Genomic DNA, 15,526 nt, shown 5'->3' with positions numbered 1-15,526 from the left:
ACAAGGTGGCAATTAATTTTTGTTGTTGAGCTGTCCTCTTCCCGTGAGCAATGAGCTGCAGGTGGGATGCACATGGAGTGGTGAGGAAGAAACTAGACTTGGTCAATCTTTTGTCAATTTAATACTTTATATGTTTCCTCTATAAAAGGACAGCCATGGCAGACTGCCATGCCAACGAGACCACTGCCAGGCCAATTATTTACAAAAACAAAATTCTACAGTTCTACAAAAACAAAATTCTGGTACACCGTAATGCCAAATGTGGCAGTTAATTTTTGTTTCTTGCGCTTGTAATCTTTCACTGAGCAGGGAGTTTCAGAAGCAGAACACATGGAAGGAATGGTGAGGAAGAACGTGGACAACAAGACAAGAACAATAACACGTAAAAAGTACACCTCTATATGTGCTATTTCAGACCTCCATTCTACATGTAAGTAGTTTTTTTCCCTTTTTCAGTTCAAGCAGCGAAGAAAAAGATTTAATACCAAGTAAGTTTATTAAAGTAAATATTAAAATTTTATTTCGAAGGTATATGCCAACATTACCTCATCAGTCATTCAGACTACTCATTCAACATTATTTGTATAGCAGTTTTGATTTTTAAAGTGACCAAATGTAATTTCCTAATTATTTTCAATACACAGAACTTCTTTTTTTTTTTTTTTTTTTTTTTATGACGTATGTGTTTATTTCTTCCTAATCATAAATTTTCATAACTTTTCTCTACTCTAATGGTACAGAAAAAAAAGCCTTTTTATCCAACAAAGTTCTCTTCAAATGCACCTAGATATTACGTAAAGTTAGACAACACCACTTCACGTTGATCAGATATCATCATGATGTCTTCTGTATCTTAATACTCTTAAATGGCTTCATGTGAATTTGAGTAACTAGCAGGGTCTAGGTTCAATTCCCGCCTTGGGGTCTGTGTTTATGAAATATGCATGTTCTCTCCTCTGCAGCAGAGGTAAGTTTTGGTCTTGCTTTCCTGGGATGGTCTTCATGAGAGTCAGTTTCATCATGGTACTTGATGGGTTTTTCTTATGCACTTGACACAATACTGTTCTTGCAAGAACTATTCTAGAAAGGCCGACCTTTATGTCTTAAAGTAACAGCTGACTGTTGTTGTTGTTACTTAATCACCTAATGCCATATGTGTTCTTTTTTAGTTTTTAAAATCTCCAGTATTGTTCTAGAATGTGAATAAGTCACCAAAACAAAAACAATAAATAAAAATGTGTGTCGAAACTTTTGACTCGTAGCATTTCTAGTTAACATATTAGCAAAACAATACAGGTGCCGTTGCAACATGGCAGGCAGTGGAGATAAGAGATTAATAAAATAAAATAAAAAAAGGGCTCAACCATGCGATAAATCATCATAATCATTTTTCTTTTAACTTCCATTTGGAGCGTAACCATTTTCCTCGTCCACATCAATAATAAGTAATTTACACCCAAAATGATCCATTCTGCTGGTTTACATTCGATGATTAAAAAGTTCAGTGTCCTAACTAACCAGCACTATGGTAAGAACAGTGGTGGGCAAAGTTCACAAACCCTGTACTAAAGTAAAATTAGAGATACCCTAGGCATGGGCGTCGCTAGGCCATTTTTAGAGAAGCTTTAGCCTCCCTAGCATTTGTACTCAGCCCCTCTAAAAATTCTCCATAAACTTCACACAAAAAACTTTCTCATAAATACAGTTTACAAAGTGTCATGAGGGATTAATCAGTTAAATCTTCGCTGTGTTCACCCTCATTACACCAGCTGTTTCCTCTAGTGAAAAATGAAGCCCTTAATACATACTCTATGAACCTGTAGTCTACTTTATAAATCAATCATCCTGTTGCTGTTTTAACTGGAAAACCTAACTGTCTATATAGAACATTACACAATGCATATGGCATTAACTACCATAGAGTTATGCACATAAATGATTCAAAATAGTGACAGCCAGCAAATTTTAATTCAAATTTTATTTTGAATATTACTCATACGCAGTCATACATAGTATGATATGCAGTGCAATGCTTATACGACCGCCAGTGACCTTAGAAAAAAAAAAATATATATATATATATATATACGTAAGAAATAAATATGAATAAAAAGAAATACTAAAGAAAATAAATTTAACTAATCAACTGTACAAATAAGGGCATAATAAAAATATTACAAAATAAAAAAGTATATATATAAAATTTGAAAGTGACAATGGTTGTGCAAATATGCATTAAAAGTGACTTATTAAAGTGTCTTGTGCAATGGTCCAGAAATTAAAATATAAATATGTAGTGCAAGTGTGTAGGAATGTGTCCATGATTGTCCATGATTGTCCAGTAAGTGTTGGGAGTTTAAAAAGATGTTATTAGTCCTGTGTGGTGGTGTGATTGAGAGATCTTATCGCCTGCGGGAAGAAGCTCCTCCTCCTTTATACTACATTAATTCTATATGTATAAAAAAAAACTCACCAAATTGTCATCACTTTCAGCAAAGGAACAATCGCTTCCCAGACCGCAACAGAGAGAACAGTTTATTGTTGGGATGGCTGAGGTCCTTCACAATCTCCCTGGCTTTAGTCCAGCAGCGCTTGCTGTAGATTGAGTGCAGGTCATGGAGCTCGGTGCGGATGATTCATTCAGCTGAACGCACCACCCTCTGTAGAGCTCGTCTATTCTGTGTGGTGCTGTTTTCAAACCAGGTCGTGATCTTTCCCCATGACTGGTCCTGTGTGATGTCAACACCGAGGTATCGGAAGCTGTCCACTCTCACCACTGGGCTGCAGTTCTCCAGATTTCCAATCTCCTCTAGGTAGGCCAACTCATCGTTGTTCGTGATCAGGCCCACTACGACAGTGTCGTTAGCAAACGACACTGTCTGGGGCGCTCCAGTGCTGGGAGTGATGGAGGCTGAGACGTGTCCGCCCATCCTTAATGCCTGTGGTCTGCCAGTCAGAAAATTGGAGATCCACTGACACAGAAATGAGTTGAATCCCAGGTGCTCCAGCTTGGTGGTGAGTGTGGAGGGAATTATGGTATTAAATGCAGAACTGTAGTCGATGAAGAGCATTTTAACATAATTCCATTTTCTAGTGCCCAGGTGAGTGAGAGATGTGTGGAGGAGATGTGAGATTGCATCGTTTGTGGAACGGTTCGGGCGGTATGCAAACTGTAGTGGGTCGAGTGTGTCGGGTAGTGAAGAAATGATGAAGTCTATGATCAGGCGCTCAAAGCACTTCACCACTACTGAGGTGAGGGCTACAGGGCGATAGTCATTGAGGGAAGCAGGATGAGCATTCAGTGTACTCAGAGTGTGTGATTTACAGAGATAGAAAAATCCTTTTTTTGTAATAAATACTGTATTGTATTAAACAATGTCCCAAATTGTTAAATACATTTATTAGCCTTAGAGTAGGGTTTTTGTCACTTTGATTTAGAAAAAAATACTTTTTTGTAATGAACAGAAACCAAAAAAAGATATTAAAAAGATGCTTTGTTTAATTACATTAAAACAATGTTTGTCTATATTAATGAATTTGAATAAATAGCCTAATAGCTGTGACATTTTAAGGGGTTGAATAGAGAACCTACTGTCTTATTTACGTAGCTAAAACACTAAATTAAACTAGAGAACATGATGATCAAAGTTTTAATATAAAAGATGTTCTATTCTCACCTGCTGCTCATTTGGAGACCTACGCCCATGTGACGTGAAAAACCCTCCATCTCCAGTTCTCTGTTCAGTTCTACAGTTCAATTCTCTGAAAGCGCAGCCTCTCAGGCACAATAACACTGTGTTCCCAACATTGAAACTATTTTTTATATTTTTATGTCTGCCAGTTTTCAACAAAAAGCAGCAGTATTGTCAAAGAATGAACAGATAAACGTTTGACATCATTGGCACCTACACAGTTTATTCCACTGTCCAGCCTCATAGGTGTGTTGTTTATATTGCTAATCAACGTAAGTTATATGCTGTTTTCTGGTTACATTTTTCTGATTGTACCTGTACATAGAAACAGGTTTACACAGTAAACAGCGTGTGTGATTAAGAAGACTCATTTGAGTACTGATTCTAAACAAGCCAAATATGTGTTCAACATCTAAGCTGTCTACTAGATTTAGTAGCGTTCTGTGGGAATTTATACCCATTCATTCTGCAGAGTATTTATGAGGTCAGGCACTGATGTTGGACAAGAAGGCCTGGCTCACAATCTCTCTTCCAGTCCATCTCAAAGGTGCTCGAAGGGTTGAGGTCAGAGCTCTGCCCGCTGGCCGGTCAGGTTCTTCCACACCAAACTCATTAAACCATGTCTTCATAAACCTTGCTTTGTGCACTGGGGCACGGTCATGTTGGAATAAACTGGTGCCACTAGGTGCATTGTCCAAGATTGCTCTTCACTGGGGAAAAGGGGCCTGTCTACATCCCTATATGCATTAAGTTGCTGCCATGTGGTTGACTGATTAGGTCTTTGAGTTAAAAAGCAGTTAAACAGGTGTACCTATTGAAGTGGTGGTTGAGTTGAACAAGGTGGGTTCTGTTTAATATAACAAGTACATTTGTATTCATGCTCGAACCATTTTTTTGTTCATGGGGTATCCATAATAGATTAGGAGTAATACAGTACGTTTACTCTCATTTAGATTCAACAGGAAATTGCATAACTCCACAGTGTCTGTTAATCAAATCAAAGAAAAAATGGTTATTCTGTATTATATTAAGATGAAAGTGGTCACTTTTAAATGACTTTAATGTTCTTACTGTTCTGATGTCATTAGCATGAATGAGATTTACTATATAACTATATTATGTTTAGTATGTTTAGGATATTTATACTACATTAATTCTATATGTATAAAAAAAAACTCACCAAATTGTCATCACTTTCAGCAAAGGAACATTTTATGTATTACACGTTTTTATTAAGCTTTGTGTATTTATTAAATTCCAAATTTAGTTTCATATAACATTTCATATTGATTTTAATATACAGAAACAAAGAGTGGGAACAATATGAGGGAATATATTTTTATTAAAAAGCTCATTTTACACCACAGGAATTTACATAACAGTAATGCTGAACCTGGTCACAGCTATGTATATGCCATTCTCACAGCAAGACATTAAATTAATTAATTGCTTCATTAAAAAAAAAAAAAAAAACATTGTGAGGTTTAGAATGTCCAGTCTAGACATATGAACAAAGCCACGCAAGCTCTAGATTAGTCACACAAGTCCACTTTAGAACCGAGATGACCACTGATTATTATAATAACAATAATTACATTGTTTTTTTTATTATTATTGATTTTCAATTACACTTGCATTACGACGCCATTCACACACTACTGATGCAAAAATTTAAACTTTCAGTAAGAAAAAAAAAAAAAAAGTCATCAGACTGAATGAAATAATCAGCCAAGAGTGTGGTGTAAAATAAAAACACTAATTTGCGAATGATCACTTTTCATCCAAGGATTCCAAAAATTGGCACTGTTCTTTAGAAATCCAGGTTAAAATCTAGGTGGACACCGCGTAAATAGCACATTTATAAAGTTTTAGAAACTAGATTTATTTATAACGAACACTGCACCACTCAGGAAGAGCTGCGGGAAAAACAAACAAACAAACAAAAAAATCAAGACTTAGCTACGGCACTGACTTCATGTTCAATAAATAAAAAGTATGCAGCTGCTAGAACCGCAGAACCCACTTGGGACACAACTTAAGCAGGCAAGTTAGAAATTAAATTGATTGTCGAATGATTAAATGTATAATAATAAGAATGCAAATATATTCATTTTATGCGAACAACTATAGCTAGTGAGACGCGACACGATGTAGTTGGATAATAAATAAGGAATAAACAACACAAGAATAAATGGCTAGTGTCCCAATGCTGATTATTTTTCAACCACGATATGTCCTGAAGTGTTTTATTCCACTTTTACCACTGCAGTTTGCATTATAAAGCATCAGAAACAAACTAGTTCCTGTCATTATATACTGAATAAACAGTCATCATGAGCAGCTCTTTTCCTCTATCTATCTTGAAAAGTCAGTAAATTTAACAACTACAAACAGTAAACTTCTGTTGGAAAATAATAAAAATTACAGCTACACGTCTGTCTGTTACAAAACACTGACACGGTAGACTCAAAATCAAACATGTTTCTACAGAAAACTTCACCATATCAACAATTAGCCATGTTTAAATTGAAGTTTAAAGTTGTTACTATAGAAACAATAATGCAGAAATTTTATATACTGTATATATATATATATATTTTTTTTATTAATCGATGCCTACGGACCAATTGGAATGCTGAATTTTATAACGCTGTGTTAGGAATTAATTCCCTACAGGTGCATGAATAAGTAAATAAATAAATAAATAAATAAATGTTACCACAGTCTCATTACAGTACGTTTTCCACAAGTTACATCTCAGTCGTATTTTATTATACAATTAAATAAAACTATGGAAAGAGTGCCTGCTGCTGCGTAAGAGACGTCACAGGGAAATTCCAGCAATAATGTACACAATTACAAAGTTATTAACAAAGACAGTGTTTGATTTCATCGGGCGTGTGTGGCATGCCTTTTCTTGATCGCCCCAAAGAGTTTCTTCATTCATGGGATTACCACGTTTGCCATGCGTTCTAGTAATTACAGCAGGGGTTTTTCACGAGTTTAAACTGAAAGGAATAGTTCCGACAAAGCAAAAACTTTTCCATTTACCAAGATCAAGCCGATCAAGCATGCTTTTCTAAAAAATAATTTACAGAAGGACATCATGACAAAAATTGATTTCTTTCTAATCAAAAAAGTTTGGCTGATGTAGAATCCCATGTGATTTTCAAATTTACTGACACTGCATGCACATACAGTCCTGAACATAAGGCTTGAGCACCCTCATTTCTTCAGATTTTGCTTCCAAAAAAACAGACATTCTTACATTTTACTGCAGTATTGAGGAACAGGTCTCCAGGCTTCCTAAAGGAAATTTTTTAACTAAAATTTTTAGCAAGCTCTCTTTTTTTTCTGTCTGGCTCTTTGCAGTAAAAAGAATTGTTCCCATTTATTTTATTTCATCTACATCATTTTATTTAATGTAATATGTGAAAATGAGGCGTGGCTCAGGGCTTTACCACACAACAGTACATCGTTACCAAGCGGTCGTCAAGCTCAGCATTAATTACAAAATCCTTCTTGAAAAATGAAATCAGCATGTGGCTAAATAATCAGTGATAATGTGGTGTGAAAACTTGTGGAGTGAAAGCATCAGGCAAGCAGAAAAAGTACTATGAGGTAGTCGGTTTACTTCTAGTGTAAAAGACTAACAAGAATGCAGTACAGTCGTTAAATTTTGTGATCCCTTAATATAATCCACAGATACTGTAGTCTTGGTTTACCTTTTCATTACACTATAACCTTCTCCACTCCACTCCATCAATAAAAGTCTACAAAAGGTATAAAAATCTGGAATGACCGACAATCACGTAAGGGTTCTGATCTCTTCAACATTACCTCGCACCGACTGCAAGATCTACGCACTTCCAACAATCTCATATTATGCAACTTTTGGCCAATTAAAAGTCATTATTAGAGCTGCAATGTAAGTTCACTTGTCAATTCAATTACATTTTTGAGCTTTGCAGTTTTTTTGTTAGAGTCGAGTCAGTTGAACTAACGTTTAATTAGTTTTTGTTCATGTATTAAAAACTACTAAAAGTATCTAATAAGCAGAGAAATGCTGTGTAATTTGTGTTGTTAATTGTTAAAATGTCATGTGATAATGTTTTCTCCAGCCAATCTTGTGCCACACTCCAATCTTGTACGCCTACACACTGGTAGGTGTACTCATGCTGTAAACAGGTAGTCCTCTACTTATGAACAAGTTCTGTTCCAGGAGCACATTCTAAGTCTGATTTGTTCTTAAGTCTGACAAAGTGAGTCTTATATGTCTTTGGCACGAATATACAATGTAAAGGATACCAATCCACTTGATCAAATCTGTCCCCTTACCCCACACTGCCATCTTGTGGCCAAAAAACTTCATTGCGTCTAAGGACCTGAATCTCGAGGTTAAATAATGTCTCTGCGCCTTTAAAAATGCGAGGGGAATCCCAGACATCATTTTGTCTCCGTTTTCTCTAAATCTTGAGCTGTTTTCCACTATATTGGACTGTAAACTCTGATTTGTTGAGGATTTTTCACCATCAGGACAGCTGTGCTCCCGGACTGATTCATTAAAACTGGTGAGGCAGATTAATTTCTTTCGCACACGCACACATAAAATATTACAAAAGACATTATATAATATAATGTCTTTAGACATTTTATCCATTTACTTACACACTGAAAATATTGTATATAATGGTAAAGATTGGCATCTGGTGTACTGCAGGGTTTATTTTTTGTATAATAGACATGACTCAAATGTTCGTAAGTTGGGGACTACCTGTAATCAAAATGTGAATCGATGCATAATCAATATAATCGCAAACCTCTAGTCACAATAAATAGAAAGTGATGTTTCCGAACTTTTTCACAGAGCAACAGTGAAAAAAGTTTGGCATCTGAAAATGTTTCAGTTTCCTCAAAGATGAGCTATTTGTTAAAGCACTCATTTTATGCATAAACCTAAGATTGGTGGTGTCCTGTTACAGGTCTCTGTTTCATTATTCTCATTATTAATCATTAAGGATTGGCAGGTCTGGCAGGTCTGAAACATACAGAAGAGGATTAGTGCCACCATTAAAAATGTGGGCCTAGACACATGACTACTGCGGACTGTACCGACCTACTTTTACCCATGTTGGCGAACGAAAGTTAGTGTAATTATGTAATTAATGCTCTAATTAATGTCCCAGTGCTGTTATGCCTTAAAACACCATTCGTAAAATGCTTTTCGCCCAAACAGATTACTTGGTCGGAATGAACAGTTATATATAACTCTACATAACCACTTCCTTCAGTGAATATGCATAGAATTGAATGTCTATAATAGTGATGTAAGCAAGTGGAAAGGTCAGGCTCTGGCTAAGCTTCTCTTACTGGTTAGTCACATGTTCTTGGCAAACTTTGAAAAAAGCAAACTCATTAAATCAAATATGATCAACACCCAGGATAAGGACAAAAAGTGCACCATGGTATTTGGCTAAGCTACTCCTTTTCAAAATGTGCTCATTATTCATTCAAGTAGTTTAAACACATCATATGTCCATGTCATCAAACACAGTAATGATAGTTGAAAACTCCGACGACGATGACGCATACATATATTTGTACACCATGAATAACAGCATTGGACATACAGTAATGACCATGTTGGGTACCAGGCAAAAAGCTGTATGCTCTGGGGCTTATTACGAAGTTCGTAACTGCCCTGTCCCTTTTTTCCCCACTACTCCTCCAAAGCCTCCAAGAAATCTGCGATGCTCTCCACCACATAATCGGGCACAAAGTCCTTCTTCTTTGGGTCGTCACTGTCCTTGTATACCTGGGCTTGCTCGAAGGTCGAGACGCCCGTTAGCGTGAGCACTGTGGAAAGGCCACAGTTAACGCCGAAGACGATGTCAGTCTCTAAGCGGTCGCCAACCATCAAAGAGCTCTCTGGGTCTAAATCGAACTGGCTGGTGATGTACTCGTACATGAAACGGCTCGGTTTGCCAATCACCGTGGCCTTCCTGCTGCTGGCTGTTTCCAAAGCTGCAGTCAAACTCCCAGAACCTGTAGATGCAGAAAGAGTCAGTTATTTATGTGTCTAAACCATTGGATGACATCTATTCAAACAGACCTTTTGTCCTTGCTGGGTGTCCTAAATGCCTTTCACAAAAGAGCCACGACAAAGCTGGATCTTTTCTTTTCTTTTCTTTGGGCTTTGCTCATTTATACATGAACTATCCATAAGCTACGGCTTTCAGTTCAGCTCAACAATCCTCTACAAAGATAAACACACTTAGCAAGCCAGCTACTGTATGATCTGTCTACTACTGATGGATCAATGCAAGATGTAGAATCCAAAAATAGTAAGCAAAAATAATGCTCAAAGCATTTTATTAATAATAGAGCCAAACAGGTATATTAATAATAATAATGATAATTATAATAATAATATTATAATTGCATACACCTGACATGTCAACCTGACCAATATTGAGTAGCCCCCCCCCCCCCCACTTTGCCATTAAAACATTGATGACCTGTGTGTTCTAACACCTTTCTATTAGAACCAGCATTAACCTTTTCTTCTATTTGAGCTACAATGTCTTTTTCAATTTGATCAGACGACGCTCAACACGTGCGCCAGTGAGCCTTGGCCACCCATGACCCTGTCACCAGTTTTTCTTCCTTGCACCACTTTTGGTATGTCCTGACCACTTCAAACCGGGAACATGCCACAAGAGTTTTAGTTTCCAATCAATCACAATATAGCTGCAGTTACAATTGCATCTGGAAGTGGGTGGGATATATTACACAGCAGTGTAAGTACAGTATTTGGGTGACTTTGACAAGAGACAAATTGTGATGTCTAGACAACTGGGTCAGAGCAACCCCAAAACTGCAGCTCTTGTGGGATGTTCCTGGTCTGCAGTAGTCAGGACATACCAAAAATGGTCCAAGGACGGGGTCATGGGTGGTCAAGGCCCACTGATATGCGTCAGGAGTGAAGGCTGGGCCGTGTAGTCTGATCCAGTAGTAGAGTTACTATAGCTCAAATTGCTGAAATGATTAATGCTGGTTCTCATAGAAAGCTGTCAGAACACATGGGGCATTACTGTTTTGGTGACAGAAGAGAGACCTATTAATATTGTATCCAATGACAGAAACTTAAGCCCTTTTGTAAGTCGCTCTGGATAAAAGATGTCTGCCAAATGCATAAATGTAAATGTGTTAGACGGGTGGTCATAATGTTATGGCTGATGGGTGTAGGATGACAACTATAAAGCTTATTATATTTATTTTGCTTCACTGTACAGGTTCGTGCTGGGCATGTATTTTCTTTCTGAACAGACTGACATGGAGGTGGAGTTAGGGGCATTAAGGGCAAAGAGGCACAAACAAGCAGGCTGTTACAACCTAGAATACCAAACAGGCTTTTTTTAACCCTATATTAGACTTGGCTTTTTTTCTTTTCTTTTATAATGATACATTTTTGCATTTGCAAAAAACTGACTACTAAACCTTTAGAGGTGTTTATGTGACACATCATGAAAATAGTTTGCTTGAAGTCATTCAGCACTACAGTAGAAATGACTATTGTTTGGCATGTGTGTGTGTGGGGGAGGAGGTTGTCAGGATGGTTGTGCTGCGTTTAGATAGTTCTGTAGCTAACTGTAAAGACAGCAGATGTGCCTGATATATATATTTTTTAAAACTTTGCTAGACAGTGTGGCAGGTCAACAACCAATAACCTTGTGTCTCACTTTGCAAACACAGTCAGCTTGTAAGGAAGATTTTTCGCTGCACTTTTCTTTGCTCCTTGATCCTTGGAAGTTGTTTTTTTTCCTAAGATCATAAATGAACTGGCAACAAGCGTTAGACGTCAGTTTTGCCCTCTTCTTGTAGGCAAACAATGTCTGGTCATAAAGGACAGTTTGATTCCCAATGTCAAATATTAACTTTTCCTCCATTTTCCTTTTGAACAGCACATACCACACCCTGCTCTCATAAAACATTTACATAATGTGCTTTAATTGGTTTGATGCCTTTATGCCAATTTTTCACACAAAAAGTTAAACTCTATTAAAACAGAATGGAAAGAACCAGCATTGCTACCGCCAAAAACAGAACCATGTGACCAGGGCATTAAAACAGAAACCTTCTCATTAAAAAAAGAAATAATAGCATTAAGTTTGATTCAATCCATCCGCTCTAGGCTAGACACTCAGGTAAGAGTGTAAAACTGGATTTACTGAAAGAGAAAAACAAAAATGAAAAAAAAAAAAACACTTAAAGCATTTTTATATTATACTAAAGAGTTTTTACAAATAGTTAGATTAAATACATTAAATTGATAAATAATCTGATTATCTTTAATGTAATCACTGATATTATTTCAGGTTGAAGCCCACGTACATGTCTGTCTGCCTTTCTGTACGGAACTCTCTGTCTAACTGTCTAATACAAAGAAATAACGCTTTGTAAGGTTGAGTATCTTACAGCTTTTTTACACTAAAGTTGTACTTCATTCATCCTCAGCCAAATACACTCCCTGTTTGGTAATCGGAGAATGAATTACAGATGAGAAATCAAAAAAGTAGATCAGATGAAGTTTTGTCTTAAAACGACTCCTGCACTTTAAAAATACACTTATACCACTTCAGCGCTGTTATTTCAACAGTAATCCCTGTAAAAAAAATATTCAGACTAGCTTTTCTAAAATGATTAAACTGGGGACATAACTGGTCATAACATTGCTTTTATTCAACATTTTGATTTCACTTATGGTGCAGGATTAACTTCAGGCAATTACCAGAGGTTCAATAAATTCTGTCCAGCCAGTTTTGCATGATGCTGTGACAAAATCTGCCTGGACAGACATACAGAAATACATATATACATTTTTCCGAGACTGGTTTCGGCTCCTCCAACGTATGACACATAAAGATATCATTGTAAGAGGGAGGAGTTCTGAACAATATACAGACAAAACCTCTCTTATAGATAAAGATTAGAATGAAAGATGAGGAGACTGGTGAGTAGAAATACAGCCTTTTACATGAACACGAGGGACATGCCTGTGTTATGTATTTGTGTGTTTATTGGTGCCTGTGAATCGACTCTATGATTCAGATTCGATCAAAATGATCCTGCAACACTAGTTACTAGTTGCGTTGAGATTTTGTGCAAATTAATCATGTTTCTGAAACACAAATAACGTTTCATGATGTGACCAGGGTTAAACTGTAGATATAATGCATGCACAGGCTTTTGTAACCCTAAAGAAGCAACGCAGGTGTGTGCGCATAGGTGTTTAGTGCACATGATGTCAGGACAGGTTGTAACAGGTGTCACGCGGAGGGCACGCGCCGCTGGTTACCTGGTGTGATCCTTCCTCCGCGCAGAGGGTGCCAGGGGTCGGGGTCAGTGGCCAGGAACAAGCACTCCGAGTCCTGCAAGTAGCAGCAGGCTTTGGCCAGCTTCATGAATGTGAATTTCTCGTCGTAGCCCACGAGCACGGCGCGGACATCCGAGTCCAGCGCGCAGTTGGAAATGCTGACGTCCGGTTCGTCCTCCTCCTCCTCGACCACGGTGAGCCCGGCGTCCCGCAGCTCGGTGTGCACGCCGGGGCAGCCGATGGCGAACACCTTGCCGCTAAAGTCGGCGACGTCGCGCAGGTAGGCAGCCGAGCAGTACGCCGAGCTGAAGATCTCCTGCTCGCGCACGTCGCCGAAGCCGAGCCGCTCGAACTTCTGCACGTAGCTCTGCCTCGGCCTGGTGCAGTTGTTGGTGACGAAGAACACCTGCTTGCCGCGCCGCTTGAGCGCGCGCACCACCTCGGGGGCTCCCGGCACCGCCGTCTCTCCGTTCCAGATCACGCCGTCGCAGTCGAACAGCACGCTCTGTTTGGACTCGAGCAGCTCGTGCAGCTGCGCGCCGCGAATTTTCTGACAGCCACCGCTCGCGCTCGCGCCGGCCATCCTCCTGATCGATGCTTGCAGCAACGAGCTCGCGCGCGGTCCTATGGTGGCGGCCCGAATCGATTGCGTCACTCGTCGAAATCCGTCGCCGTTTAAAAGCAACTCGGGGCTGCGTGTGTGTGTGTGTGTGTGTGTGATGGGGGTCTGAACACAAATCCAAAAAGATATAAACCCCGTACCGCGGATCTTAAACCGCGCTAGGATTCACAGAATCATCAAACCTGATCTCCATTTCTCCTGCGGTACAGGGTCTCGCGCTGAGGGGGAACCAATCGGATTCATTCTAGCGATGGCCACGCCCCATCCACCTGGTTTCCACCAATAAGGCGCGAGAAGAGCCACTGACAGCGTGATCAACGGCCGTGGGTTTGTCAGCTCGGCCCTCTGAAATAACGCAGATATGAGCTCTAACTAACTGCTAGAAAAGATCAATGCACTGATAATACTACAGTTTTACAGTCTAATCTGAGAGATTACACGGAAATTCATACCAAACAATAAAGTACAGACATTCTGACGTAGAACAGTATTGTTTTTTTCGTTTCTAAGGTAAAACATATATATACTGTATATACAGTAAATAGGACTTTTTATATTTACGGAAAAAAGTAATTTATGGAAACCAGACTGTCTATCTAAACATGCATATAGTTATAAATATGCACATCTTTATTAAAGAACAAAAATCTAGTCTTTTGTTATAACACTCACTCACTCATGTTCTATACCACTTTATTCTGTATTCAGAGTCACAGGAGGCCCGGAGCTTATCCCAGAAGACAGGGTGCAAATCCATCACAGGGCGCACACACAAACACACACTCTCTCACACATTCACACACTATATGGTCAATTTAGGACCACCATTTAATTTAATCTGCATGTCTTTGAACTCTGGGAGGAAACCGTAGGAAACCCGGAGTACACAGAGGAAACCCACCAAGCACAGGGAGAACATGCTAACTCCATTCACACAGTTGCGCATCTAACAGATCCAAGGCAGGAATCAAACTCTTGACCCTGGAGGTGCAAAGCGACAGTGCTAACCACTAAGCCACCCTGCCACCTATTATGAATAAGCTTTGTTATAAAAACATCTAAAAATATGAAATCGAACTCAATTATAATGATAATCATCATTTGTCTTGTATAAAACAACACTCAGCAAAATCGTCTAATTAAGAATCAGAATAAGCACTACATTAATATACTTGACTTTATTAGGAAAACCTGTGCACCTGCACATTTATGCAGTTACCCAAACAGGAAGTCATGTAGCAGGAGCACAAAGCAACAAAAAATACACATACAGCTTTTGGCATACAGGTTGTAATTTACATAAAGGAGAAAAGAGGTGAAGATGTGATCTAAGTGATACACACATACAAACAGTCTACAAAGTTTAAACAGAATAGTACAAAAAAACATATACAGTAAATGGCAGTTCTATGGATTAAAATGCCATATTGGTGAGACAAGTGAGAGGGGAGCAGCCACAATATGAAAAGTAAAAAAAAAAAACACTCTTTACAGTTGTTACTTTCATGCTGTTCTTTGCAAAATGATTACTATTTGCAATGCTGTCACTTTGTCATAAATAAAATTGCGCATCAAAGCTGGCACTGCATTTCACTATTATTATTGTAATCATTCATTTATGGATTTTTTAAAAATGATTATTACTTGTGACTTATATGCTTTAACATATATATATATATATATATATATATATATATATATATATATATATATTATTTATATACATACAATATATAATATAAAAATATGTATACATACATCAGCAGGTTTTATCTATACCCTTTTTAAAACTCACATTTATTTATGGCAGTAATGCAACCACGGGGGGGGGCGCAA

At 38.1% G+C, this 15,526-nt stretch overlaps 1 protein-coding gene across 1 annotated transcript; it reads right to left on the bottom strand.

The window, feature by feature from the left end:
* Positions 1-5,062: 5,062 nt before the first annotated feature.
* On the bottom strand, positions 5,063-14,124 carry pdxp (pyridoxal (pyridoxine, vitamin B6) phosphatase). The gene is made up of 2 exons (XM_053476385.1): positions 13,051-14,124; positions 5,063-9,737 (listed from the first exon to the last, which is right to left on the bottom strand). The coding sequence occupies exons 1-2, from the start codon at positions 13,649-13,651 to the stop codon at positions 9,412-9,414; spliced, it is 927 nt and encodes a 308-aa protein (XP_053332360.1). The 5' UTR covers positions 13,652-14,124; the 3' UTR covers positions 5,063-9,411.
* Positions 14,125-15,526: the final 1,402 nt, after the last annotated feature.

This window comes from Clarias gariepinus, chromosome 17, assembly GCF_024256425.1.
Source record: "Clarias gariepinus isolate MV-2021 ecotype Netherlands chromosome 17, CGAR_prim_01v2, whole genome shotgun sequence".
In the NCBI taxonomy this organism is placed as follows: Eukaryota; Metazoa; Chordata; class Actinopteri; order Siluriformes; family Clariidae; genus Clarias; species Clarias gariepinus.
Note: the sequence above shows the minus strand (reverse complement) of the source record. Positions and strands in the feature narration are given on the sequence as shown.